General features: G+C 45.7%; 1 protein-coding gene across 3 annotated transcripts in view; it reads left to right on the forward strand.

Annotated features, from left to right (window-relative positions):
* rcbtb1 (regulator of chromosome condensation (RCC1) and BTB (POZ) domain containing protein 1) overlaps positions 1–27,786 on the forward strand; it is a 74,070-nt gene that overhangs the window by 41,841 nt on the left and 4,443 nt on the right. For 2 of the 3 annotated variants that reach the window (XM_078559440.1, XM_078559443.1), the window contains 4 exons: positions 11,952–12,142; positions 14,459–14,585; positions 14,682–14,833; positions 19,021–19,151. In XM_078559440.1, coding sequence (XP_078415566.1) covers positions 11,952–12,142; positions 14,459–14,585; positions 14,682–14,833; positions 19,021–19,151 — 601 coding nt within the window. Of the gene's footprint in view, positions 1–11,951; positions 12,143–14,458; positions 14,586–14,681; positions 14,834–19,020; positions 19,152–24,676; positions 24,817–27,786 lie in introns of those variants that run through there. The other variant, XM_078559442.1, reaches the window with a different exon arrangement.

The following is a 27,786-nucleotide window of genomic DNA, read 5'->3' on the forward strand; positions in this document are numbered from 1 at the left end:
GTCTCCGCGTTCTTTTTAAAGCGACGTCTCCGCGTTCTTTTTAAAGCGACGTCTCCGCGTTCTTTTTAAAGTGACGTCTCTGCGTTCTTAAAGTGACATCTCTGCGCTCTTTTTAAAGTGACGTCTCTGCGCTCTTTTTAAAGTGACGTCTCTGCGTTCTTTTTGAAGTGACGTCTCTGCACTTTTTAAAGTTATGTCTCTGCGTTCTTTTTAAGGTGACATTTCCGCCCCTCACCATACTTGTTTTAAAATGATGCCTCTGTGTTCGTTTTAAAAGGACGTTTCCATACTCACTTTAAAATTATATCTCCGTGCTTGTTTTAAAATGTTGTCTTGCCACTTTCTGTACATTTTTTAAAGCAGAATATAGAGCTGGAGGAGATTGGAGTGGTGGGATGTAGTAAGGCAATGGAAGAATTTTCAACTTGAGCATGGGAATTTTAAAGCTGCCTGTGTTTAAAGGTGGTGAGGTAACTAAGTTCCAGCCTTCCTCAACGTGTGGAATGGTATCCAGAATATTGACCAAGCAAGCTGCAAATCAGAGCGAATTAAATGGTTTGATATCTGGTGTTATGCCATTTGAATTGCCAGTCATCAGCAAGGGAGGGTCAATAAATGTGAACTATCCATCACCTACACTGTTCTTGTTTTGTCAAAAAAAGTGTTGCTTTAATTGAAGGTGTTTGCGTTACTTGTGGGTTACCTGTTTGATTTCCTGGAGCCAGTTACTAGGAATGTTAAGTACTATCACTCTGGCAAGATTCCTCAATCTTTGCTCAAAACAACTTAACTTCGAATGGGGATCAAACAACAGTCCCATTCCCTGGCAGTGAGAGCTAACAGGCTGATATGTAGTATCACCACATTGTCCTTTCTCACTAGCATTTGTTAGAAGAATGAAAACACAGAAGAGCTAGGTTATGCCATATATACTATTTCAAGCAACGGAAGGCGGTGGCTTAATGATAATGCCCCTGGTTGGTGGAATTTAAATTCAATTCTTAAAAATCTGGAATTAAAAGCGGCACACCCAAACCTGTCGATCCTGCAAAGCACTTCTTACTAACTTCTGGGGGCTTGTGCCAAAATTGGGAGAGCTCTCCCACAGACTAGTCAAGCAACAGCCTGACATAGTCAGACTCACGGAATCATACCTTACAGATAATGCCCCAGACACCAACATCAGGACATACCCACCAGAGGTAGCGGCACAGTGGTATACAGTCAGGAGGGAGTTGCCCTGGGAGTCCACAACATCCACTCTGGACCCCATGAAGTCTAATGACATCAGGTCAAACATGGGCAAGGAAACCTGCTGCTGGTTACCACTGAGGGTGGCTTGGGTGCAGAATGCACTCTGGGTGGGGGACTTCAATGTCCATCACCAAGAATGGCTCAGTAGCACCACTACCGACTGAGCTGGCCGAGTCCTAAAGGACATAGCTGCTAGACTGGGTCTTCAGCAGGTGGTAAGGGAACCAACAAGAGGGAAAAAAATCTACTTGACCTCAACTTCACCAATCTGCCTGCCACAGATGCACCTGTCCATAACAGTGTTGGTAGGAATGACTACTGCACAGTCCTTGTGGAGATGAAGTCCCATTTTCACATTGAGGATACCCTCTACCGTGCCAAATGGGATAGATTTCACACAGTTCTAGCATCTCAAGACTAGGCATCCATGAGGCGCTGTGGGCCATCAGCAACAACAGAATTGTACTCAACCACATGGCCTGGCATATCCCCCACTCTACCATTATCATCAAGCTAGGAAATCAACCCTGGTTCAATGAAGAGTGCAGGAGGGCATGCCAGGAGCAGTACCAGGAATAACTAAAAATGAGGTGTCAACCTGGTGAAGCTGCAACACATGACTACTTGCAATACCAAACAGTAGAAGCAGCATAGGATAGACAGACCTAAGTGATCCCACAACAAATGGATCAGACCTAAGCTCTGCAGTCCTGCCACGTCCAGCCGTGAATGGTGGTGGACAGTTAAATAACTCAGAGGAGGAGGAGGATCCACAAATATACCCATCCTCAATGATGGCAGAGCTCAGCACAGCAGTGCAAAAGACAAAGCTGAAGCATTTGCACCCATTTTCAGCCAGAAGTGCTGAGCGGCTGAACCATCTCGAACTCCTCCAGAGGCCTCCAGCATCACAGATGCCATTCTTCAGCCACAGCACAAAAACAAAAATTGCTGGAAAAATTCAGCAGGCCTGACAGCATCTGTGGAGAGAAAGACAGAGTTAACGTTTCAAGTGCGTATGACTTTTCTTCAGCCAATTCGATTCACTCCATGTGATTCCAAGAAACGGCTGAAAGCACTGGATACTGCAAAGGCTATGGGCCCTTACAACTTTCTGGTTAAGTACTGCAGACTTGTGCTTCAGAACTAGCCACGCCCCTAGCCAAGCTGTTCTAGTACAGCCACAGCACTGGTATCTACCTGGCAATGTGGAAAATTGCTCAGCTCCTGACCTCATTACAGCCTTGGTCCAAACATGGACAAAAATGCTGAACTCAAGAGGTGAGGTGAGAGGTACTGCCCTTGACTTCAAGGCAGCATTTGACCAAGTGTAGCATCAAGGAGCCCTTGCAAAACTGGATTCAATAGGAATCAGGGGGAAAACTCTCCAGTGGTTGGAGTCATACCTAGCACAAAGGAAAATGGTTGTGGTTGTTGGGATCAATCATCTCAGTCCCGGGACATCACTGCAGGAGTTCCTCAGGGTAGTGTCCTAAGCCCAACCATTTTCAGCTGTTTCATCAATGACCTTCCCTCCACCATAATGTCAGAAGTGGGGATGTTTGCAGATGATTGCACAGTGTTCAGCACCATTCGCGACTCCTCAGATACTGAAGCTGTCTGTGTCCATATGCAGCAAGACCTGCACAATATTCAGACTTTGGTAGGTAAGCAACAGTCACGCTACACAAGGAGCAATGTTCAACTCCAACAGGAGGGAATCCAACCATCTCTCCATGGCATTCAATGACATTGCCATCACTGAAGCCCCCACTATCAATATCCTACGGTTACCATTGACCAGAAACTGAACTGGACCAGCTGTATAAATACTGATGCTACAAGAGCAGGTGAGAGTCTGGGAATTCTGCAGTGAGTAACTCACCTCCTGATTCCCCAAAGCCTGTCCACCATTTGCAAGGTACATGCCAGGAATAGATGGAATGCTCTCAACTTGCCTGGATAAGTGCAGCTTCAGTAACACACCATCCAGGACAAAGCAGGCCACTTGATTGGCACCCCATCCACCACCTTAAACAACCACTCCCTCCACCACCAACGCACAGTAGCAGCAGTGTGTATCATCTACAAGATGCAATGTGGTAACTCACCAAGGCTTCTGCAACAGCACCTTCCAAACCCATGGCCTCTACCATCAAGAAGGACAAGGACAGCAGATACATGGGAACACCACCACCTAGAAGATCCCCTCCAATTCATACACCATCCTGACTTGGAACGACACCACCATTCCTTCACTGTCGCTGGGTCAAAATCCTGGAAGCCCCTCCCTAACAGCATTGTGGGTGTTCCTACACCATGTGGACTGCTGCAGTTCAAGAAGGAGGCTCACCACCACTTTCTCAAGGACAATTAGGGATGCAAAATAAATGCTGGCTTAGCCAGCGATACCCACGCCCCATGAACAAATAAAGAAAAACATTCTGCTTTACAAACAAAAAAAAAGAAAATCACTTCAGCCATAATCTTCCAAGCTCTTTCAATTCTGGAATTGATCCTCTAAATTATAAAATTGCAAATATAACCCCTTTATTTAAGAAAGGTGAGAGAGAAAGCAGGACATTGTGGACATGTTAGTCTAACACGGCGGAGCTATTGAAGTTCATAAATAACAGCATCTTGACTTGGCGCTTGGAGAAATTTGAGCTGATTAGACAGAGTCAACTGGGTTTGTAATGGATAGGTCATGTTCGATGAACCTCATTGGATTTTTGGAGGAAGTAACTAACATAGTAGACAGAGGAATGCCTATGAATGTAGTTTATATGGGCTTGTAGAAGGCATTCGAGAAGGCTCCCCATAGTATTAATGCACATGAAATTGAAGGCAAATTATTGGTCTGGTTTGGAAACTGGTTAGGTGGTGGAAACCCAGGAGTAGGGTTAATGGATTTGCACTCGAATTGGAAGGATATGGCTAGTGGTGTCCCATGAGAATCTGTGCTGGGTCCTCAACTGTTTATTAAATTTATTTATGACTTAAGATAACATAATAGAGAACCATATAGTCATTGAGCTGGAGGTAAAGCTGCCGACACTGATGCATGGGTGGGGAGGCACTGTATGGGGGAAAATATCTGGACATTTCGTACCAGGATGCAGTCACAACCTTTAGGTTAGGGTCTTCTGATTTGGTCAGGGACAGGAGGCTGTGACTGCAAGTGAGGTAGGTATGGGGGCCCAGAAGGTAGAAGGTGGAGGAGCTTCAGCCATTACAAGTTGTCCAACAGGTTCGAGGTTCTTGCAGCCTGTGTAGAAGAAACTAGTGGCTGCAGGGAAGATGAGCAAACTGACCATGGTACTATGGTACAGGAAGCCATTCAAGTGGGGGGAGTTAATAGGAATGTAGCGGTAGTTGGGGACAGTGTAGTTAAGGGATAGACAAAGTTCTCTACAGCTGAGGGTGGGAGTCCAGACGACTGTGTTGCCTGCCCAGAGCCAGGGTGTTCAAGATATCTGCTTTGGGCTGGAGAGGGACGTGCAGTGGAAGGGGGAGGATCCATTGGTCGTGGTCCACATAGGTACCAACGATACAGGTAGAAGAAGCAAAGAGGTTCTGCTGAGGGAGTATGAGCAGCTAAAGACTAAATTAAAAAGCAGAATCTCAAAGGTAATAATCTCTGGATTACCGCCTGAGCTACGCACAAATTGGCATAGGGTAAATCAGATTAGAGATTTAAACGCGTGGCTCAAGGATTGGTGTTGGTGAAATGGGTTTCGATTCATGAGGCACTGGCACCAGTCTTGGGGAAAGTGGGAGCTGTACTGTTGGGATGGCCTTCATCTGAACTGTGATGGGACGAGTGTTCTGGTGAGTTATATAACTAGGCTTTAAACTGAATAGTGGGGGAAAGGGATCAAGTTTGGGAAGATGTGATAAATTTAATAAAGAAGACAAGGCAAAAGAGCAAGGTAGGAAAAAGGGAAATGATGATCAGAGCATGACAGGAAGGGACAGACTGTACAAACCGCGTGCACCAGCAGATAAGGCTAGAGACTACAAAAATAGTAAAAAGGCAGGACAAAAGGCTCTATATCAGAATGCATGTAGCATTCGTAACAAAACAGATGAATTGACAGCACAAATAGAAACAAATATGTATGACCTGATAGGCATTACAGAGACATGGCTGCAGGATGACAAAGACTGGACCTGAATATTCAAGGGTTCATGACATTTAGGAAGGAAAGGAAGCTTGGAAATGGTGGAGAGGTAGCTCTGTTAATTAAGGATAATATTGGTACAATCAAGAGAGATGACCTTAGTTCTGGAGATCAAGATGTAGAGTCAGTTTGGGTAGAAATGAGAAATAATAAAGGTAAAAAGTCACTTTTTTGCAGTGGTTGTTAGGTCCCCTAACAGTAGCCACGCTCTAGGATGGGTTACACAGGAAGAAATCATGGGGGCTTGTGAGAAAGGTACAGTGATAATTAAGAGTGATTTTAATTTATATATAGATTGGACAAATCAGATTGGCAAAGGTGGCCTGGATGATGAGTTCATAGAATGTTTTCAGGACAGTTTCTTAGAGCAGCACATTCTAGCACCAACCAGAGAGCAGGCTATACTAGATCTGGTAATGTGCAGTGAGACAGGGTTAATTAATTACCTCATAGTGAAGGTGACCCTAGGTAGCAGTGATCATAATATGATTGAGTTTCACATTCAGTTTGAGGGGAAGAAGAGTAGATCTATGATTAGTGTTTTTAACTTAAATAAAGAAAATTATAAGGGCATGAAGATAGAGCTGGCTGAAATGAACTGCGAAATTAGGTTAAGGATTGGTCAGTAGAGAGGCAGTGTCTGAAATTTAAGGAGATATTTCAGAATGCTCAGAATATGCATTCTGGTCAGGAAGAAATACTCTAAGGGAAGGACATACCATCTATGGCTAGCTAAGAAAGTTAAAGATGGTATCAAATTGAAAGAAAATGTGTATAAGTCCGCAAAGATGAGTGCCAGGTCAGAGATTGGACAGAATATAAAGAACAGCCAAGAATGGCTAAAAGATTAAAAAGGATGGAGAAATTAGAATACAAGAGAAAGCTAGTTAGAAATATAAAAACAAATAGTAAGTGTTTCTACAGGTATCTGAAAAGGTAAAGTAAGTAAAGTGAGCTTTGGTCCTCTAGAGCGTGAGAGCGGGGAATTAATAATGAAAAATAAGGAAATGGCGGTTGAACCGAACAGATATTTTGCTTCTGCCTTCACTGTAGAGGATACAAATAATATCCCGGAAATATTGCTGACAAGAGACGTTCCTAAGCTTTTTATCTTGCACTCATCAGGACACTTGCAAGAATACCAATATAAGGGGAAAACATCAATTTATACTATATGTGAAGGGAGTGCTGATTGGTTGGTCAGTGGCATTGCCATGGAGAATGCACCACTAATGCTAACTGGCAGTTAACTGCCGATCATTGTTTGAAATTTAAACCAGGCAGCTTGATCCTGATTAGTCAAGGCATTACCCTGAGGAATGAGTCAGTGAATGGCTGTCACTTATTTTGTTTAACTGAAACAGGTGCATTGTATGTACATGTTCTTTCTGTCTGCACACAACAGGGCCCTGTGTATTAATATATGTAGCTTCCGGTACACACAAGTGCACCACATTGCGAGCCTGACTGACAATCTTAAATTGGTTGTCAGTGTAATTCTTAGCCATTGAGGATTATTTAGCAAATGCTGTCCAATCGCGGAATCACATCTAGTGTTTGATACTGTGTTTTGCAGTTTGAGTTTTGCGAGGTCTATACCCTGCCCTTTGCGAACAGCGGCTGTGGCATGCTGTTTGATACGATCCAGTCTTTGGGACATACCTAGCCAAAGACTGGTGGATCATATCAAACGCTGACAACCAATTGTTATATTGGTATGCTTGCAAGTGTCCCAATGAGCGCAAGACAAAAAGCTTAGACATGTCTCTTTTTTCAGCAATACTCAAGTATGTCTGTTTGTGCCACATCAGCAAGAGTGGTGAGTCAAAGTGAGAAGAAAGGGCTGAGCATAAATTGTAAGGAAACAAAATGCCTAGTAGTGTCCAAAAAGAAAATTATACCAGAATGTAAGATCACAGGGAAGAATGAAAAGGTCACACTGGTAGACAAACTTTGTTAGTGAGCAAGTATGTTAACATCGGACAGAAAGTGTGATCGAGAAATAGGACAAAGGCTAGAATAACTGAAGATACATTTCAAAAAATTAAAAAGGTTATGAGCAACTTAAAATGAGCCATGAAATCAAAGCTGAGAATCTAGGAATGCTATATCACACCCAGTTATAAAGAAGCAAGTGTTGGATGATCAGTGTGGCAATGCAGAGAAGAATTGAGGCTGCAGATTTGTGGTTTTTAAGGTGAATAATGAAAATATCTTGGACAATTCACAATACCAATGAACAGGTGCTACTAAAACCTGAGACCGAAAGAACTCTGCTGGCCAAGATCAGGAAGAGGCAGCTGGAATTTCTTGGACAGCTAATAAGAAATCATGGTTTAGAAAGCCTGATGCTGATGGAAAAGATCGATGGGAAAAAAGATAGAGATCGACAAAGAATGTTCTTTCCAAAATGCCTCGCAAACTGGGTTAATGTACCACCAATGAAGATGACCAATGCTTCTAGAGCAAGGTTAACAGGGTTAACTATGGTTGCCAATGCCCTCTTGGGGAATGATACCTGAAGAGAGAGATAGCAGGGCAGTTAGAAAATCTCAATGCAATCAGGCAGAGTCAACATGGTTTTGTGAAAGGAAACCATGTTTGACTAATTTATTGGAGTTCTTTGAGGAAGTAACAAGCAACTTGGATAACAGGGAACCTGTGGATGTGCTGCACATAGATTTCCAGAAGGAATTTGACAAGATCAAAGATTACCACGCAAAATAAGAGCTCATGATGTGATTGGGGGGGGTGAGGGGTGGTAACATGCTAGCATGGACAGAGGTATGGTTAGCTAAAAGGAAACAGAATAGGCATAAATGGGTCATTTTTGGTTTGGCAAGATGTGACAAGTGGAGTGCCACAGGGATCAGTGCTGGGGCCTTAACTATTTAGAATTTATATCAATGACTTGGATGAAGGGATCTAATGTATGGTTGCTAAATTTGCTGATGACACAAAGGTAGGAAAGTAAGTCGTGAAGAGGACATAAGGGGTCTGCAAAGGGACAGAGGAAGGTTAAGTGAGTGGGCAAAAATTTGGCAGATGCAGCATAATGTGGGAAAATGTGAGCTTGTCCACTTTGGCAGGAAGAATAGAAAACCAGTATATTATTTAAATGGAGAGAAGACTAAAGAATGCTGCAGTACAGAGGGATCTGGGTGTCCTGGTACATTAATCACACAAAGTTAGTATGCAGCTATAGAAAATGATGAAGGCGGCAAATGGAATGCTGTCATTTATTGCAAGGGGAACGGAATATAAAAGTAGGGATAAAAGCAAAATACTGCATATGCTGGAAATCTGAAATAAAAAAGTAAATGCTGGAAAAACTCATCTGGCCTGGCAGCATCTGTGGGGAGAGAAACAGAGTTAATGTTTTGAGTCCCATATGATGTCTTCAGCACAGGTTCCAAAGAAGAGTGATATTGGCATCAAAATGTTAACTCTTTCTCTCCCCACAGATGCTGCCAGACCTGCTAAATTTTTCCAGCATTTTCTGTTTTTATTTATGAAAGTAGGGATGTTTTGCCTCAGTTGTACAGGGTGTTGGTGAGACTACATCTGGAGTACTGTGTACGGTTTTGGTCTCCTTACTTAAGAAAGGATATAAATGTGTTAGAAGCAGCTCAGAGAAGGTTCACTCGACTGATACCTGGGGTGGGGTGGGGTGGAGGTGTTATCTTACAAGGAAAGGTTGAACATGCTGGGACTGTATCCATTGGAGTTCAGAAGAATGAGAGGTGATTTTATTGAAACATATAAGATCTTGAGGGGACTTGACAGGCTGGATACTGAAAGGATGTTTCCCCTTGTGGGAGAGATAGAAGTAGGGACACAGTTTACAAATAAGGGGTCTGCCATTTAAGACAGAAAAGAGGAGAATTTTTTTCTCTGAGGGCCGTGAGTCTTTGGAACTCTCTTTCCTGGAGCGCGGTGAAGGCATTGAATATTTTTAAGACAGAGGTAGATAGACTCTTGACCAACAAAGGAGTCAAAGGTTATCGGGGGGTAGGAGGAATTTCGAGTTGAGGCCTCGCTCAGATCAACCATGATCTTATTGAATGGCAGAGCAGGCTCAAAGGTTCAAAAGGCCTGCTCCTGCTCCTAATTCGTATGTTTGTATTCAAGTTTACCAATGCCACAAAAATGGGTGGCATTCTAAGTATTGTAGACTTGAAATTACAACTATGTAATATTGTAGTGTTGAAATATAATTTTTAAAAATTCATTTATGGGATGTGGGCTTTGCTGGCTGGGCCAGCATTTATTGCCCATCTCTAATTGCCCTTGAGAAGGTGGTGGTGAGCTGCCTTCTTGAGCTGCTGAAGCCCCTGTGGTGTAGGTACACCCACAGTGCGGCTAGGGAGTGAGTTCCAGGATTTTGACCAAGCAACAGTGAAGGAACGGCAATATATTTCCAAGTCAAGATGGTGAGTGACTTGGAAGGGGACCTTCCATGTGGTGGCATTCCCATGTATCTGCTCCCCTTGTCCTTCTAGATGGTAGTGGTTGTGGGTTTGGAAGGTGCTGTCCAAGGAACCTTGGTGAGTTTCTGCAGTGCACCTTGTAGATGGTATATACTGCTGCCACGGTTTGGCAGTGGTGGAGGGAGTGAATGTTTGTGGAGGGGTGCCAGGATGATGTCCAGCTTCTTGGGCGTTGTTGGAGCTGCACTCATCCAGGCAAGTGGGGAGTATTCCATCACACTCCTGACTTGTGCCTTGTAGATGGTGGACAGGCTTTGGGGAGGAGGCGAGTTACTTGCTGCAGGATTCCTAGCCTCTGACCTGCAGAGTCATTGATAGTGGCAGATGGATTTCAACACACAAGTGTGAATTCATCTCTTTTCGATTGAAAAAGGATCGATCCAAGTATTTTTAATGGTGAAAAGCTGGAAACAGTGGAGGTCTACTGAGATTTAGGCATCCACATACATGGGTGGAGTGTGGGGCTGCGGGGCAGATGAGTCCCAGGGTCCAAAAAGCCAGATAATGGCACCATGAGGGTAGTTTACATCCAGTTGAGTGGAAAGGTGAAGACTTGGCTTATATGAAGGAGCACACCTTTGACATTATAGCACTCCCTCAGTATCACACTGGAGTACCAGCCTGGATTTTGTGCTTAGATCTCTGGAGTGGGGCTTGAGCCAATGACCTTCTGAATCAGGAGCAAGAGTGCTACCACTGAGCCATGGCTGACAATATAGGTAATCTGAATCTGATGTAGCTAATGATGCCATTTAAGAGAACATTGAGCTCCCAATAGTTCAGTGTGTACAATGCCACACCTGTGATGTGAATGTTTTTACTTTAAATGGTAAAATAGACTAATGAACAAGAGTAAAATCTTCATTACTACCTAGAAATTAGTCCATGACTGAGGGAAAACAGTTTATCATGTCACCGTTTTTCAGAAAAATAATCCTTTGAAAGACAGATATTTATTAAATAAGAGCATTTTTAGGATGTATTCATGAGCCTATGCAGTGTACTTCTTGCTTTTATGTTTTAATTTTTAGTTAGGATGTTTCTACCACTTATAAAAGGAACAAAGAAAATTAATGGGAGATGAAATTGCTTTCATGCTTCTGGATTGGGAAGTCTATTCTTGCCTAATCCAACCTTGTCCTTCAGAAGCCAGTGTTATTAGTGATCATTTATAGCAGAATTGTATTAATCTGGGCATACTTTAGAAAGTGATAACTTCTCTTCAATGAGTTCATGCCTAACGAGCGAAACTTAATTTAAATGCAATCTGCACCAATTAAAATATACATATTTTAATCTCCTCATCTAATTGACATCAGTTGGACATGCCTAGCTATATTTGCCATGGTGGGCTAACTTGCTTAAAGTATTTTTCGGGTGGAAACATCCCAGGCATTTTTCACTCTTTTGAGATTGTTTTAATGAAAGGTCTTCAACCTGAAATGTTAACTCTCTTTCTCTCTCCGCAGATGCTGCCAGACCTGCTGAGTTTTACAAGCATTTTCTGTTTTTATTTCAGATTTCCAGCACCTGCAGTGTTTTGCTTTTGTTTCCCTTGCACTGTTTGTTGTGTGTGATTATTTCCTGTCTTCTCACCCTCTGAAAAATGGAAGAGTGTCCCTCGTTCCCTGACATGGAAGGTGGTATCTGTTTAAGATGAATTGTGTCCATCTTTCCTGTCCCTTACTTCCGTTTGTCCCATTCGCTGCAAGTGAATGCATTGTGATCTTGGATTGACCATCAGTTCACTGCCTTGACGGAGCACTGAAAGTAAATTTAGATTTTTGGCAGTTCTTAAATCAAGGACAACAGCATTACTTAGAATAATGTAAAGAGTCGACCAATCTACTGATCCTCCTTTTTTAAATTGAAGGTATAATCAAGCCGCATGCTGAGAGGAAAATGGCAAAGTGGCATCAGCTCAATCATAAGCACCTACTAATCCAGGAGAAAACTTTTGCCTGGAACATATTGTACTTTATCAGCTGCCCTCTCACCTCTTTTCTGTGCTCTCTGTCTGTAGGATTGTGGAGATTGCAGCCTGCCATTCCACTCACACCTCAGCTGCTAAGACCCAGAGTGGTCAGGTGTACATGTGGGGCCATTGCCGTGGCCAATCAGTCACCTCTCCACATCTCACTCACTTCTCCTGTACGGATGATGTATTTGCCTGCTTTGCCTCTCCAGCAGTTACATGGCGCCTCTTGTCCATAGGTAAGATGATAGTGAATCAGAGCTTTGTGAATGCACACTGACAAAAAATCTGAAATGTTTTAATTTGATTTGTAAACTAACTGACTTCTCTCTTGAACCTGCATTTTATTTTCGTCCAGTAACAAATTTGTTACTAAAATAATTATTTCAATAGATAATTAGATCACGGAATCTTGCAGCACTGGAGGAGCTGATTCATCCCATTGTCCCTGTGCTGGTTATTTGAAAGAGTTATCTAATTAGTCCCGTTTCACCCTTATGCTTACCATAGCCCAGCATTTTCCTTTTTAAGTATAAATCCAAATACCTTTTGAAAGTTGGGATTGAACCTGCTTCCACCATACTTTCAGGTGGTGCACTCCAGATCACAGTCCATGTCTAAATGCAGCAAGGCCTAGTCAATGTCCAGGCTTGGGCTGACAAGTTGCAAGTAACATTCGCGCCACACGAGTGTCAGGTAATGACCATCTCCAACAAGAGAAAATCTAACCATTGCCCCTTGACATTCAATGGCATTGCCATCACTGAATCCCCCACTATCAACATCCTGGGAGGTTACCATTGACCAGAAACTGAACTGGACTAGCCATATAAATGCTGTGGCTACAAGAGCAGTTCAGAGGCTAGGAATCCTGTGGCGAGTAACTCACCTCCTGACTCCCCAAAGCCTACACACCATCTACAAGGCACAAGTCAGGAGTGTGATGGAATATATTCCACTTGCCTGGATGAGTGCAGCTCCATCAACACTCAAGAAGCTTGACACCATCTAGGACAAAGCAGCCTGCTTGATTGTCACCCCCTCCACAAACATTCACTCCCTCCACCATCGATGAACAGTGGCAGCAGTGTGTACCATCTACAAGATGCATTGCAGAAACTCACCAAAGCTCCTTAGACAGCACCTTCCAGATCCACGACCACAGCCACCTAGAAGGACACGGGCAACAGACACATGGGAACGCTACCACCTGGAAGTTCCCCTCCAAGCCATTCACCATCCTGACTTGGAAATATATTGCCGTTCCTTCACTGTCGCTGGGTCAAAGTCCTGGAACTCCCTTCCTAACAGCACTGTGGGTATACCTACAGCACATGGACTTCACCGGTTCAAGAAGGCAGCTCACTACCACCTTCTCAAGGGCAACTAGGGATGGGCAATAAATGCTGGCCTAGCCAGCGATGCCCACATCCCTTAAATGAATTTTTAAAAACTTGCATTAAAATTTTCTCATCTTTCCCACCCTAATTCTTTTGCCAAAGGTCTTAAATCTGTGTCCCATGGTTATTGACCCTTCTTATCTATATTGATTGCGTTACTAATATAATTGAAATCAAGACAGTAACAATTAGTTTTCAGATTTCTGTGCCTCAATTTTTTCCTGCAATTGTTTACACTTGTTAAATACGTTCCCCTTCCCCTATCTCCATGCAATATAATTTTTTCAGATGAATTTTTAGTACAATTGGAAACCCCAAAATAAGTAGCGTGTCCCCAGATTGATCCTATCGATGGCACAACTTATTTTGTCAGGGCATCTGTGCTGTTGCTAGCACTTGCCTTTATCAGGCTGGGTGACCGCTTTGCAGAACACCTTCGGTCTGTCCGCAATCATTACCCAGACCTCCCTATCGCTTGCCATTTCAACACTCCACCCGGCTCTCACGCCCACATGTCCGTCCTTGGCTTGCTGCATTGCTCCAGTGAAGCTCAACGCAAACTGGAGGAACAGCACCTCATCTTCCGACTAGGCACTTTACAGCCTTCCGGACTGAATATTGAGTTCAACAATTTTAGATCCTGAACTCTCTCCTCCATACCCACCCCCTTCCGATTTTCCCCCTCCTTTTTGTTTTTTCCAATAATTTATATAGATTTTTCTTTTCCCACCTATTTCCATTATTTTTAAATGTATTTCCATCCATTGTTTTATCTCTACCTTTTAGCCTTTTTCGATTCCTTCACCCCACCCCCACTAGGGCTATCTGTACCCTGCTCGTCCTGCTTTCTACCCTTAATTAGCACATTCCTTTAGATAATATCACCACCTTCAACACCTCTATGTCCTTTTGTCTGTGACATCTTTTGGTTATCTCCACCTATCACTGTCCCTCTATCCAGCTCTACTTGTCCCACCCCCCTTAAACCAGCTTATATTTCACCCCTTTTCTATTTTTCCTTAGTTCTGTTGAAGAGTCATGCGGACTCGAAACGTTAACTGTGCTCCTCTCCACAGATGCTGCCAGACCTGCTGAGTTTTTCCAGGTATTTTTGTTTTTGTCTTGCCTTCATCACTTCATTTCCACTTTCTATAGAGCAGGATGATCATCTGACTGTAGCTCAGTCTCTGCACAAGGAGTTTGACAGCTTGGAAATGTCAGATTTAAAGTTCTGTGTGGAAGGAAAATTCATCCATGTTCATAAAGCTGTTCTAAAAATCAGGTACTGATTTAAAATTTCATATGCCAATGCTTTATAGGAATTCAAGGTTTGTAAAGACAGTTCTACTGCCAATACTATTTCCTTTCTTACCCCTAGATGTGAACATTTTCGAACTATGTTTCAATCCTACTGGAGTGAAGATGAAAAAGAGGTGATTGAGATTGACCAGTTTAGCTACCCTGTGTACCGTGCCTTTCTAGAATACTTGTACACAGACTCTGTCAACCTACCTCCTGAGGATGCAATAGGTACAGTAATGTAATTAGCCTCTGTTTGTACTGACAAGTCTCGTGAAGAACAGCATAGATGCCGACTTTTTTTATTTGCTTGCTATGTTCTGTTCCTTGGTACAGCAAAGACAGAGATCTTTCTTTCACCAATTTCTGTCGCAGATTGATCCATTACCTCTTTTTTTGGTTCCTGGTAGTTTTCAGTAATTGCTTCAGGAGTGCGTCATGGCACATCATTTTCAGTTGCCAGCAGTAAGTGTCAAAGGGGAAGATTAATTGTCCAATTGAACCTACAAGGATCACATCAATGTGTCAGTCAAATCCAATTCCGTCAAGGTTTCAGAACCTCTGACAGTGTAGTACTCCTTCAGTACTGCACTGGAGTGTCAGCTTTTTTTGTTCAAGCCCCTTGAGTAGGATGTAGAGACGACTGTGCTGCCATGGAGTGCAGAATTTCCCAAATGAATGCATAAAGGCTATTTTTTTCTCAGATAATGTATAGAAAAAAATAATCTGTTGCCTAAGGTTGACAATTTGTGCAAAAAGCTCAGATAAATTGTGAGCAGGCCTGCTATGAAGCTGTGGACTGATATCACTGCTCACCTGCTATCAAACTGCTCAAAGCTGCCATATTTATTAGGATATAGAGAATATATTTTGAATTTCTGGCAGTCTGTCTTTTCTTATTCCCACTGGATTGTGTTCTAATAGAAAGTCACTAAATCTGCACAATGAATCCTGGCGTGGCAATTCCTTCCGACACATCTTTCTTTCATTACCAAATGACATAAAGGAACAGGATAAGAAAAATATGAAGAAAATAATGGTACTAGAGAGTGACAAATCCCCCAGGACCAGATGGTTCCCATCCTTGGGCATTAAAGGAAGTAGGTGAGAACACTGCAGATGCCCTAACTATAATCTTTCAAAGTTCCCTCGATCAAGAACCATCCCTTTAGATTGGAAAATTGTGCATATCACTCGAATATTTAAGAAAGGTGAGAGAGGGAAGCCAGAAAATTATAGATCAATCGGCCTAGCATCTAGGCTGTCAGGAAATTACTAGAGTCTTTAAGTGACTGAAGACATTTTCAGTTGATCAGAGAGAGCCAACATGGATTTGTAAAGGGTTGGTCAAGCCTGAAAAAGCTGACTGAATATTTATTTAGAGGTGACCAAAGTATTGGACAGGGAACGGTCTATGGATGTTATTTATATGGACTTCCAGAAAGCATTCAGTAAAATTCCTTATGAGGCTGTGCCGAAATTTGAAGCTCATGGAATTAGAAGGCAAATTATTGACCTGATGAGGAAATTGGATGAATGGCAGGAGACAGACAGTAGCGATAATGGGTGGGTACTCTAATTGGCAGGGTGCGATGGGTGGTATTCTGCAAGGATGTGTTGGGGGTCTCATCTATTTAGTAATGTCTTATATGTCTTAGAGCCAGACCTTTTAGGAGTGAGATTAGGAAACACTTCTACATGCAAAGGATGGTAAAAGTTTGGAATTCTGTTCTGCAAATGGCATTTTATGCTAGATTGGTCGTTCGTATTAAGTCGGAGATAGATTTTTATTAGCCAAAGATATCAAGGGATATGGGGCAAAGATGTGTATATGGAGTGAGTTCACAGATCAGCTGTGATGTGGCTGAATAGCCTATCCTTGTTCTTCTGTTCCGGTGTTCCTACGTCAAGGTCCCAAATACATATGAACTGAAAGGTATGGCCGTTGATCTGCTTTTTGGTAGTTCTGGTGACTGCAGAACTGATGATCAGATTATTGGATGATACTTTACCTCCATCTGAACAGTTACACACGGCCTTAATGTGTTATTCAAAAACCAGGCTCCCCCCTCCCTACCCTCTCCCCGCTCCCTCCCCCCTTCCACTCCCTGCGCCCTCCCTCCCTCCCACCCCCCCGCTCCCTCCCTCCCTCCCACCACCCCCCGCTCCCTCCCTCCCTACCCCCTTCCCTGCTCTCTCCCTCCCTCCCCCCTGCTCTCTCCCTTCCTCCCCCCTGCTCTCTCCCTTCCTCCCCCCTCCTTCTCCCCGCTCCCTCCCATCCCCCGCTCCCTCCCACCCCCCGCTCCCTCCCTCCCTACCCCCTTCCATGCTCCCTCTCCCTCCCTCCCCCCAACCCTACCCCCTCCCCGCTCCCCCTCTCTCCCCAACTCCTTCACTCCCACCTTCCTCGCCTGCCCTCCCTCCCCTCTCCCTGCTCCCTCCCTCCCTCCCCTCTCCCTGCTCCCTCCCTCCCTCCCCTCTCCCTGCTCCCTCCCTCCCTCCCCTCTCCCTGCTCCCTCCCTCCCTCCCCTCTCCCTCCCTCCCCTCTCCCTCCCTCCCTCCTCCCTCCCTCCCTCCCCTCTCCCTGCTCCCTCCCTCCCTCCCCTCTCCCTGCTCCCTCCCTCCCCTCTCCCTGCTCCCTCCCTCCCTCCCTCTCTCCCTTCCTCCCTCTCTCCCTGCTCCCTCCCTCTCTCCCCGCTCCCTCCCTCCCTCCCTCCCTCCCTCCCTCCCCTCTCCCTGCTCCCTCCCCCTCCCTCCCTCCCTCCCTCTCTCCCCCTCCCTCCCTCCCTTCCTCTCTCCCCCCTCCCTCCCTCCCTCTCTCCCCCCTCCCTCCCTCCCTCTCTCCCCGCTCCCTCCCTCCCTCCCGCCCTCCCTCATTCTTCTGTTCCTGTGTTCCTACCTTTGTACACAGCAATGTCCCAAATACATATCAAATGAAAGAAATGGCCAGTTATTCTGATTTTTGGTAGCTCTAGCAACTGCATAATTGATGATCAGATTATTGGATGATACTCTGGTCTCTTTTACCTCCATCTGAACAGTTATACAGGGCCTTTATGTGTTATCCAAAAAGACAGCAATACTGTACATTGTCAGACTGGAATATACACACAAATTGTATCGTGCGGCTTGAACCCACAGCCTTTTGATTTAGAACCACAACTTTCGTATTAACAACTGATCCAAGCTGATGCCTTGTACCCTGATTCTTGAAGTCTGTTATCCAACTGCATTAGTGTTTTCATGCTCAGTACCCTGCGTGACAGATTATTGCTGACATTTATCATTATTTATTTAAAGAATTTCCCATAAATTACTGACCCATCACCCTTTCCTCTCCAAAGTCCTTGTACATGTTGTCACCCCTCAAACCCAGGCCCATCTTTCCTGCAACTTTGTTTGAGCCTCAGCCATCAGTTTTCCATCCCTGATACAGCACTGAAGCAGCTCTAATTAAAATCATAAGTTACATCCATTGTGAACATGGTGCACTATCCCTGCTCATCCTTCTTGACTTGCCTGCAGCCTTTGACATGGTCTTTGAGACTGTCCCACTCCAATGCCGCTCCTCGATTGCCCAGCGGCTTGTGACTGCCCTCTGCCTGGTTCCATTATCTATCTAGTCATTGCAAGAGATTCTCTAGCTATGGCTTCTCTTCCTGCTCCTGGCCCCTTCCTACTTCTCACCTGAGTGCTGCCCCTCAGTGACATAATCAGAATGAAAATGTCAGATGCCACCTGTGCTGACTGCACCCACATTCTTTGCTTTTAAATATACTTGTCACTAATTAAAGTTCATGTCCTCTTACCTTTCCTACATCAATGGCCTGCATTTACCCTTTCTAACCAGTTTTTGAAAATGTATACATATCTCAGGATCTTTGCCATTAACTGTTGCCTCTTTACACTTCAGGGATCAAACTTTTCTATTTTTTCCCAAATTTGGGATTATTTTAGTTGTTCTTCTGCTTACGCTCTCCAATATTTGTACAGGTTTTTGTAGTACAGTGCCGAGAATCAAATCCTGTGCTGCATGATGTCAAACACATTGCATTGTAAAATGTACAGTGGATAACATTTTAATTTGTCATGCTTTCTATTGTTTGCTCTCCTTTTATATCTCCCTGTTCATTGTTCTTCGATTTGTACTCTTTCTGTTATCACACCCAAAGGTTTTGTCAGTATCGCCTCTTTCATGTGTTGGTATGAATGCGTGTTATGATTTCTGTTTAGTTTGCTGGCTGCATGAATTGTGTGACTTGTGGAAGCGACATTTAATGTCGGATCCAACAAGCTAGTATCGTACAACCTGAGAGGTTCTCTTCCATTGACTTTTTAAACTAGTATTTTTGCTTGAGTTTAATTTTTACACCCTTTTACACAGATTTTGCAGTCCCACTTAGATTTATTTTTCACAGGGCTCCTGGATCTGGCTACTTCTTACTGTGAAAACAAGGTGAAGAAACTGTGCCAGGAGATAATTAAGAGAGGTATTACTGTGGAGAATGCATTTTTATTGCTCTCAGCAGCTGACCGATATGATGCAAAGGTGAGAACACGTGAAGTGCTGACTGTTTTTATTTAATCAAATATTGTGCTTGTTAAATTGAGCTGGATTCCATACTCATGGTTAACACAGTTTTTTTTGTGAACTCTTATTCTGCAACAGATTTTTGTACATCCAGTAACCACCAGATTAGAGGAGATGTTTATCTCAATATATCTAATCATAAATATTGCAAGTATACGAATTTAATGACCATAGCGAGACGAGACTGTTTGGCCCATGAGCCCAATTTCATACAGAATCCCTCTGATTTGGTTTTGGATTTGCATCCTCATCCCCTCCCCCCCTGCTCCTCCCCTCCCCCCCTGCTCCTCCCCTACCCCCCCTGCTCCTCCCCTCCCCCCCTGCTCCTCCCCTACCCCCCCTGCTCCTCCCCTACTCCCCTGCTCCTCCCCTCCCCCCCTGCTCCTCCCCTCCCCCCTGCTCCTCCCCTCCCCCCCTGCTCCTCCCCTCCCCCCCTGCTCCTCCCCTCCCCCCCTGCTCCTCCCCTCCCCCCCTGCTCCTCCCCTCCCCCCCTGCTCCTCCCCTCCCCCCCTGCTCCTCCCCTCCCCCCCTGCTCCTCCCCTCCCCCCCTGCTCCTCCCCTCCCCCCCTGCTCCTCCCCTCCCCCCCTGCTCTTCCCCTCCCCCCCTGCTCCTCCCCTCCCCCCCTGCTCCTCCCCTCCCCCCCTGCTCCTCCCCTCCCCCTCTGCTCCTCCCCTCCTCCCCGCTCCTCCCCTCCCCCCCTGCTCCTCCCCTCCCCCCCTGCTCCTCCCCCTCTGCTCCTCCCCCTCCGCTTCTCCCCACCCCCCCCTGCTCCTCCCCTCCCCCCCTGCTCCTCCCCTCCCCCTGCTCCTCCCCTCCCCCCCTGCTCCTCCCCTCCCCCCCTGCTCCTCCCCTCCCCCTGCTCCTCCCCTCGCTCCCTTCCCCAAATCACATCTTCCCCTCTTCCCTCCATTCCCTCTTCCACTCCTCACCTCCCCTCTCTCTCCTTTCATCTCCGTCCTTCAATCTGCCTCCTCCCCCTCCACCGCCCCCCACCCTCCTCTCCCGCCCCCTGCCCTCGCCCTCCCTCCCTCGCCCTCCCTCCCTCGCCCTCCCTCCCTCGCCCTCCCTCCCTCGCCCTCCCTCCCTCGCCCCCCTCCCTCGCCCCCTCCCTCGCCCCCCTTCCTCGCCCCCCCTCCCTTGCCCCCCTCCCTCGCCCCCCCCTCCCTCGCCCCCCACCCCTCGTCCCCGTCCCTCTCGCCCCGTCCCTCTGCCTCTATCGCTCCCTCTCTCTCAGCCCCTCCCGCCTTCCCCACCTTCCTCTCCCCCTCCTTCTCTGTCTCTGTCTCCTCCGCCCCCTCCCATCCCCCCTCTTGTCCCCTCCCCACCCCCTTCCCATCCCTATCTCCCTCTCCCCCTCCCCCTCCCTCTCACAGAATCACAGTGCAGAAGAGGTCCTTTGGCCCATCGAGTCTGCACTGACATGTGAGAAACACCTGACCTACCTACCTAATCCTATTTACCAGCACTTGGCCCATAGTCTTGAATGTTATGATGTGCCAAGTGCTCATCCAGGTACTTTTTAAAGGATGTGAAGCAACCCGCCTCCAATACCCTCCCAGGCAGTGCATTCCAGACCGTCACCACCCTCTGGGTAAAAAAGTTTTTCCTCACATCCCCGCTAAACCTCCTGCCCCTCACCTTGAACTTGTGTCCCCTTCGAGACTGACCCTTCAACTAAGGGGAACAGCTGCTCCCTATCCGCCCTGTCCATGCCCCTCAATCTTGTACACCTCGATTAGGTCGCCCCTCAGTCTTCTCTGCTCCAACAAAAACAATCCAAGTCTATCCAACCTCTCCTCATAACTTAAATGTTTCATCCCAGGCAACATCCTGGTGAATCTCCTCTGCACCCCCTCCAGTGCAATCACATCCTTCCTGTAATGTGGTGACCAGAACTGCACACAGTACTCCAGCTGTGGCCTCACCAGGGTTCTATACAACTCCAACATGACCTCCCTACTTTTGTAATCTATGCCTCGATTGATAAAGGCAAGTGTCCCAAATGCCTTTTTCACCACCCCACTAACATGCCCCTCCGCCTTCAGAGATCTATGGACACACACGTCAAGGTCCCTTTGTTCCTCAGAACTTCCTAGTGTCTTGTTATTCATTGAATACTCCCTAGTCAAATTACTCCTTCCAAAGTGAATCACCCCACATTTTTCAGGGTTAAATTCCATCTGCCACTTATCTTCTCATTTGACCATCTCGTCTATATCTTCCTGTAGCCCAAGACACTCAACCTCACTGTTAACCACCCGGCCAATCTTTGTGTCATCCGCAAACTTACTAATCCTATCCCCCACATAGTCATCTATGTCGTTTATATAAATGACATAATAGGGGACCCAGCACAGATCCCTGTGGTACGCCACTGGACACTGGCTTCCAGTCACTAAAGCATCCTTCTGTCATCATCCTCTGTCTCCTACAACTAAGCTAATTTTGAATCCACCTTATCAAATTACTCTATCCCATGTGCATTTGCCTTTATAAGTCTCTCATGTGGGACCTTGTCAAAGGCTTTGCTGAAATCCATATAAACTACATCAACTGCCCTACCCTCATTTGCATACCTGGTCACCTCCTCAAAAAATTCAATCGAATTTGTTAGGCATGACCTCTCTCTGACAAAGCCATGCTGACTATCCCTGATCACACCTTGCCTCTCCAAGTGGAGATAGATTCTCTCCTTCAGAATTTTCTCCAATAGTTTCCCTACCACTGACATGAGACTCACTGGTCTGTAGTTCCCTGGCCTATCTCTACAACCCTTCTTAAATAGCGGAATCACATGAGCTGTTCTCCAGTCCTCTGGCACCTCCCCCGTAGCCAGAGAGGAGTTAAAAATTTGGGTCAGAGCCCCTGCGATCTCCTCCCTTGCCTCCCTCAGCAGTCTGGGACACAAATCATCTGAACCTGGAGATTTATCCACTTTTAAGCCTACCAACACCTCCAATACCTTGTCACTCCCTATATTAATTTGCTCAAGAACCTCGCAGTCTCTCTCCTCGAGTTCCATACCTTCATTCTCATTCTCTTGGGTGAAGATGGATGTGAAGTATTCGTTCAACACTCTACCGATGCCCTCTGGCTCCACCCATAGATTGCCCCCTTGGTCCCTAATGGGCCCTACTCTTTCCCTGGTTATCCTCTTCCCATTGATATACTTATAGAATATCTTGGGATTTTTCCCTACTTTTACCAGCCAGAGCTTTCTCATATCCCCTCTATGCTCTCCAAATTGTTTTATTAAGCTCTGCCCTGCACTTTCTGTACTCCACTAATGCCTCCGCTGATTTGCTCCCCTTGTACCTGCTAAAAGCCTCTCTTTTCCTTCTCATTGTATCCTGAATATCTCTGGTCATCCATGGTTCTCTGGGCTTGTTACTCCTTCCAATCACCCTAGAGGGAACATGTTGAGCCTGTACCCTCCCCATTTCCTTTTTGAACACCCCCCACTGTTTTTCTGTAGATTTCCCCACAAGTAGCTGTTCTCAGTCTACCTTGGCCAGATCCTGACTTATTTTACTAAAACTCGCTCTCCCCCAGTCCAAAACATTTTTTTACAACTTGTCTATTTCTTTGTCCATAACAAGCTTAAATTGTACCATGTTGTGGTCACTATCACTAAAATGCTCCCCCACCACCACCTCAGCCACCTGTCCTGCTTCATTCCCCAGAATTAGGTCCAGCACTGCGCCGTCCTTTGTTAGATCCTCTACATATTGACCTAAAAAGTTCTCCTGTACACATTTCAAGAAACCCACTCCACCCAAGCGCTTAACACTATGTCAATCCCAATTAATGTTGGGAAAGTTGAAATCACCTAATATAATTACTCTATTATTGTTTTTACACACCTCCGCAAATTGTGCACATATTTGCTCCTCAATTTCCCGCTGACTATCTGGGGGTCTATAATAAACGCCTAACAATATGGCTGCCCCTTTTTTATCCCTAAACTCTACCCACAAAGCTTCATTCGATGCCCAAGATATCATCTCTCCTTACCGCAGTAACTGACTCCTTAACTCATAATGCAGCGCCTCCTCCTCTTGTACCCCCTCCCCTGTCTCGCCTGAAGATTCTATATCCTGGAATGTTGAGCTGCCAATCCTGCCTCTCCCTCAACCACGTCTCTGTGATGGCTACTATATCACAATTCCATGCATCAATCCTCACCCTCAACTCAACCGTATTACCTGTAATACTCCTGGCAGTAAAAAAGAGGCCATCCAGCCTTGCCTTACTCCCTTGAAACTTAATGCAGCTGTATTCCTTCTGAATTGATTGTTTTACTATATTATGATGTGTCCCTATTCTGCTAACATTCTGTGTCCCCTCCCCCTGCCGAATTAGTTTAAACTCCTCCCAACAGCACAAGCAAACCCGCCCGCAAGGGTGTTAGTCCCACTCTGGTTCAGATGTAGACCATCCCGCTTGTATAGGTCCCACCTTCCCTAGAAATGATTCCAGTGATCCAGGAATCAAAAGCCCTTCCTCCTGCACCAACTCTTAAGCTACGTATTCATCTGCGCTATTCTCCTCTTTCTGTGCTCGCTAGCACGTGGCACTGGGAGTAATCCAGAATCTGACCGAGAGGTCCTGCTTTTTAGTCTACTTCCTAACTCCCTGAATTCTTGATGCAAGGCCACATCCCTCTTTCTACCTATGTCATTGGTACCAACATGTACCATGATCTCTGCCTTATCACCCTCCCCCTTCAGGATGCCCTGCAGCCGTTCAGTGTCATCCCGGAACTTGGCACCAGGGAGGCAACATACCATCCTGGAGTCACGTTGACGGCCACAGTAGCGCCTATCTGTTCCCCTGACTATAGAATCCCCTATTACTATTGCTCTTCCTCTCTTCCTCCCCTCCTGTACAGACAGGCTGCTTGTGGTGCCAGAAGCTTGGCTCTGTCTGCACTCCCTGGAGGAACCAGTGCCCTCATCAGCCTCCAAGATGGAATACTGATTTGCGAGCGGGACCCCAGGGGACTCCTGAACTACCTGCCTGTTTCTCTTGGACTGCCTGTTGGTCACCCATTCTGTTCCTTCCTCAAGTCCCTTCAGCTGTGGCGTGATCACCTCTCTAAACGTGCCATCCACGATGCTGTCAGACTTGCGGATGCTCCACCGTGTCCCCCGCCGCCATTCCAGCTCTGAAACCCGAGCTTCCAGGAGCTGCAGCTTGACACACTTCCTGCACACATGCTGGTCCCGGGCATTGGAAATGTTCCCGGCTTCTCACATGGAGCACGAGGAGCACACCACAGCTTTGAGCTCTCCTGCCATGACTTATCCCTTTAAATTAAACCTTTTAAATCAATTACTCTAGGGCCCTTCTTTCCTGATCCTTGTTACTACAGAATGTATAAACTATAAACCACAAAAAGACCTTAAACTATAAGCAATAAAAGTAGTAAATACTTACCCGACCTTACCCACTACTTACCAGTCATTCCTTTCCCTTGTAGACTCCACTGCTGCAGCAGAGCAAGACCACCCACTGAAGATTTAAGAAGTTGGATAGTAAAGAAAAAATGCAAAGAGCACCTCTTCCCCTGTGCACTGAATTCCCACTGTGCACCAGATTGCCAATACCCACACTCACTCTGACTGTGTCTCACTCAGGATGAGGTCTCTCCCCTGCTCGTGTGCAAGCACACTGACCTCTTCCCCCTCCTCCCTGCTCCCATCCCCCTCCCCTCCCTCCCCCTCCTTCCCTAGTCTCCCCACCCTTGCCCCAACCTCACCCCTACCCTTGCCACACTCTCGCCCCTAACCTCACCCCTTCCCCCTCCCCTCCCTCGCCACCCCTACCCTCTCCCCTCCCCCTCTCCCTCCCCTTCCCTCTCTCCTTCCCCCCCTCCCTCTCCCCTTCTTCTCCTCCTCATGCCCCTCCCCTTCCCCTCCACCCTTCCCTCCTTTTCCCCACCATCCCCCTTTTATCCCCCCCCACCCTCTCCTCCACCCTCTCCCCCCACCCTCCTCCCCTACCCTCTCCCTCTCTCCACAACCTCCGTCTCCCCTCCCCTCTCCATCTCCCCTTCCCTTCGCCCTCCCTTTTCCCTCTCCCCACGCATCCCTAGTACCATTGTAGTAAGTCTCCTCTGCACCCTCCCTCTGGCCTGATATCCTTCTTAAAGTGTTCTGATTTTTCCACAATACTCCAGCTGGGGCCTAACCAGTGATTTATAAAAGTTTATCATGACTTCCTTGCTTATGTACTCGGAGTCTCTATTTATAAAGTTGAGGATCCTGTCTGCCTTTCTAACAGTCTTCTCAACTTGTCCTGCCACCTTTATTATAGTGTGTGGGTATGGCCCCAGGTCTCTCCGTTCCTGCATCTCCTTAAAATTGTACCATTTCGTTTACATTTCCTCTCCTCAGCCTCCCTTTCAAAATGACTCACTTCACACTTTTCTGCCTTGAATTCCAGCTGCCAGATCGTTGTCTATTTCACAGCTGCCCTGATGACTGTCACGTTCCTCCTCACCATTTACTACATTTCAGAGTTCCAAACCACCTGCAAACTTTGAAACTATGCCCTCTGTAGCCCAGGTCATTTATATATATATATATATATATCAAGAAGGCAAGTGGACCCTAATATGGACTTAATTGCAGGGCTCATGTTCCTGAAATGTTAGGATCGGTTTTGGGGCAGGAGGAACTTTTAGCAATTATCCTAACAGACTTGGGAATATAACGTGTAAAGTGCAGAGCGGCAAGGGTTCCCGAAATATTTATAAGACAACATTCTTGAAGCATGAAGTGGGTGATGTTTCAGTAGGAGAGCATTTAAGGAAACAGAGACCACAATGTCATTAGGTTTCGGTGGGAGAGCATTCAGGAAACAGCGATGACAATATCATTAGAACTGTGGAAAAGGACAAGAAACAATCAAATGTGAAATTACTGAACTTCGAGTGGGCTAATGTCAGGAGTTATAAAGGGATCTGGCCCAGGTGGATTGGAATCAAAAGATTTACAGGTAAAGCAGTAAATAAGCAATGGCAGCTCATCAAAGAGCAGGTGGTTCAAGTACAGTCTAGACACATTCCCATGAGGGAGAAAGATAGAGCTCCCTGGATGAGAAGTTAAAGTGAAACAGAGAAAGAGGCTTCTCAGGATAAATATCAGGCTCATAATTCTGTAGAGAACCAAACTGAATACAAAATGAAATGAGGGGCAAAGAGATTGTATGAGAATAGATTAGCAGGTAACATAAAAGAGAACCCAAAAGTCTTTTATATAAATAGCAAAAAGGTAATCAAAGGAAGGGTGGGGCTTATTAGGGACCAAAAAGGAGATCACCTTTCGGAGGCAAAGAGCATGTCTGAGGTACTAAATGAGTACTTTGCATCTGTCTTCGAGAGAAGAGCATGTTGCCAATGATATTGTAAAGGAAGAGGTATTAGGGAAATTGGAAAGGATAAAAATAGATAAAAAGGATATATTAAAATGGTCGGTAGCCCTCAAACTAGAAAAGTCACTAAGTTCAGTAGGAATGCGTTCTAAATTGATAAGGGAAATGAGGGTGGAATTTGTGGAGACTCTGACCACAATCCTCCTTGGATATGGGGGCTGGCATCAGAGGAGTGGAAGATTGCAAATGTTCCACTGCTGTTTAACAAAAGGGAGAATGATAAACTTGGGAATTACAGACCAATCAGCCGAACGTCAGCGTTGGGGAACATTTAGAGACATTAATCTGGGACAAAGTAAATTTGCACTTGGAAAAATATGGTTTAATAAATGAAAGCCAGCATGGACATTAAAGGTAAATTGTGTTTGACTAATTTGAATGAGTTCTTTAATGAAGTAACGGAGAAGGTTAATGATGGTAGTTCAGTTGATGATGTATGTGGACTTCCAAAAGATGTTTTAATAAAGTACCAGATAATAGACTTGTTAGCAGAAGTGAAGTCCATGGGTTTAAAGGGACAGTGATTGCATGGAAACAAAATTGGCTAAAGGGCAGAAAGATGAGAGTACAGGGGAATGGTTGTTTCTCAGACTGGAGGAAAATGTCACCTTCCCCCATCCCATTTCACCAGATCCAATAACCGATCCTAATGCTCCTATACTCACTAACTTATGACACTGGGAGTACTCCAGAGATTACTTTGAGATCCTGCTCCTTAACTCCCTGCCTAGCTCCTGAAACTCTGTAGGAACCTTTTTCCCATTACTGATTCCACTGTGGACCATGACTTCTGGCTGTTCCCCCTTCCCTCTGCAAAATGTTCTGCACCTGTTCAGTATTGCCCTTTACCCTGGCACCTGAGAGGTAATGCACCATGCAGAACTCATGTAGGTTGTTGCAGAAACACCCATCTATCCCCTGATGATTGCATCTTCTATGACCACAGCAATTATAGTCATAGGTGGAGACTGCTCAGTTCATCGTGTCCATGCTGGCTCTCTGTAGGGCAATCCAGTCAGTCCCATTCTGCCACACTATTCCTGTAGCCCTGCAGGTTTATTATAATGGCCTCTGTAATTTCCTTTTGATTTCTACACTTTACTGGACCTCCCTGTGCAGTATAGTGCCGCATGGCACGCTGGGTCTGCTCTCGAC

This window comes from Cetorhinus maximus, chromosome 16 (genome assembly GCF_964194155.1).
Source record: "Cetorhinus maximus chromosome 16, sCetMax3.hap1.1, whole genome shotgun sequence".
NCBI lineage: Eukaryota > Metazoa > Chordata > Chondrichthyes > Lamniformes > Cetorhinidae > Cetorhinus > Cetorhinus maximus.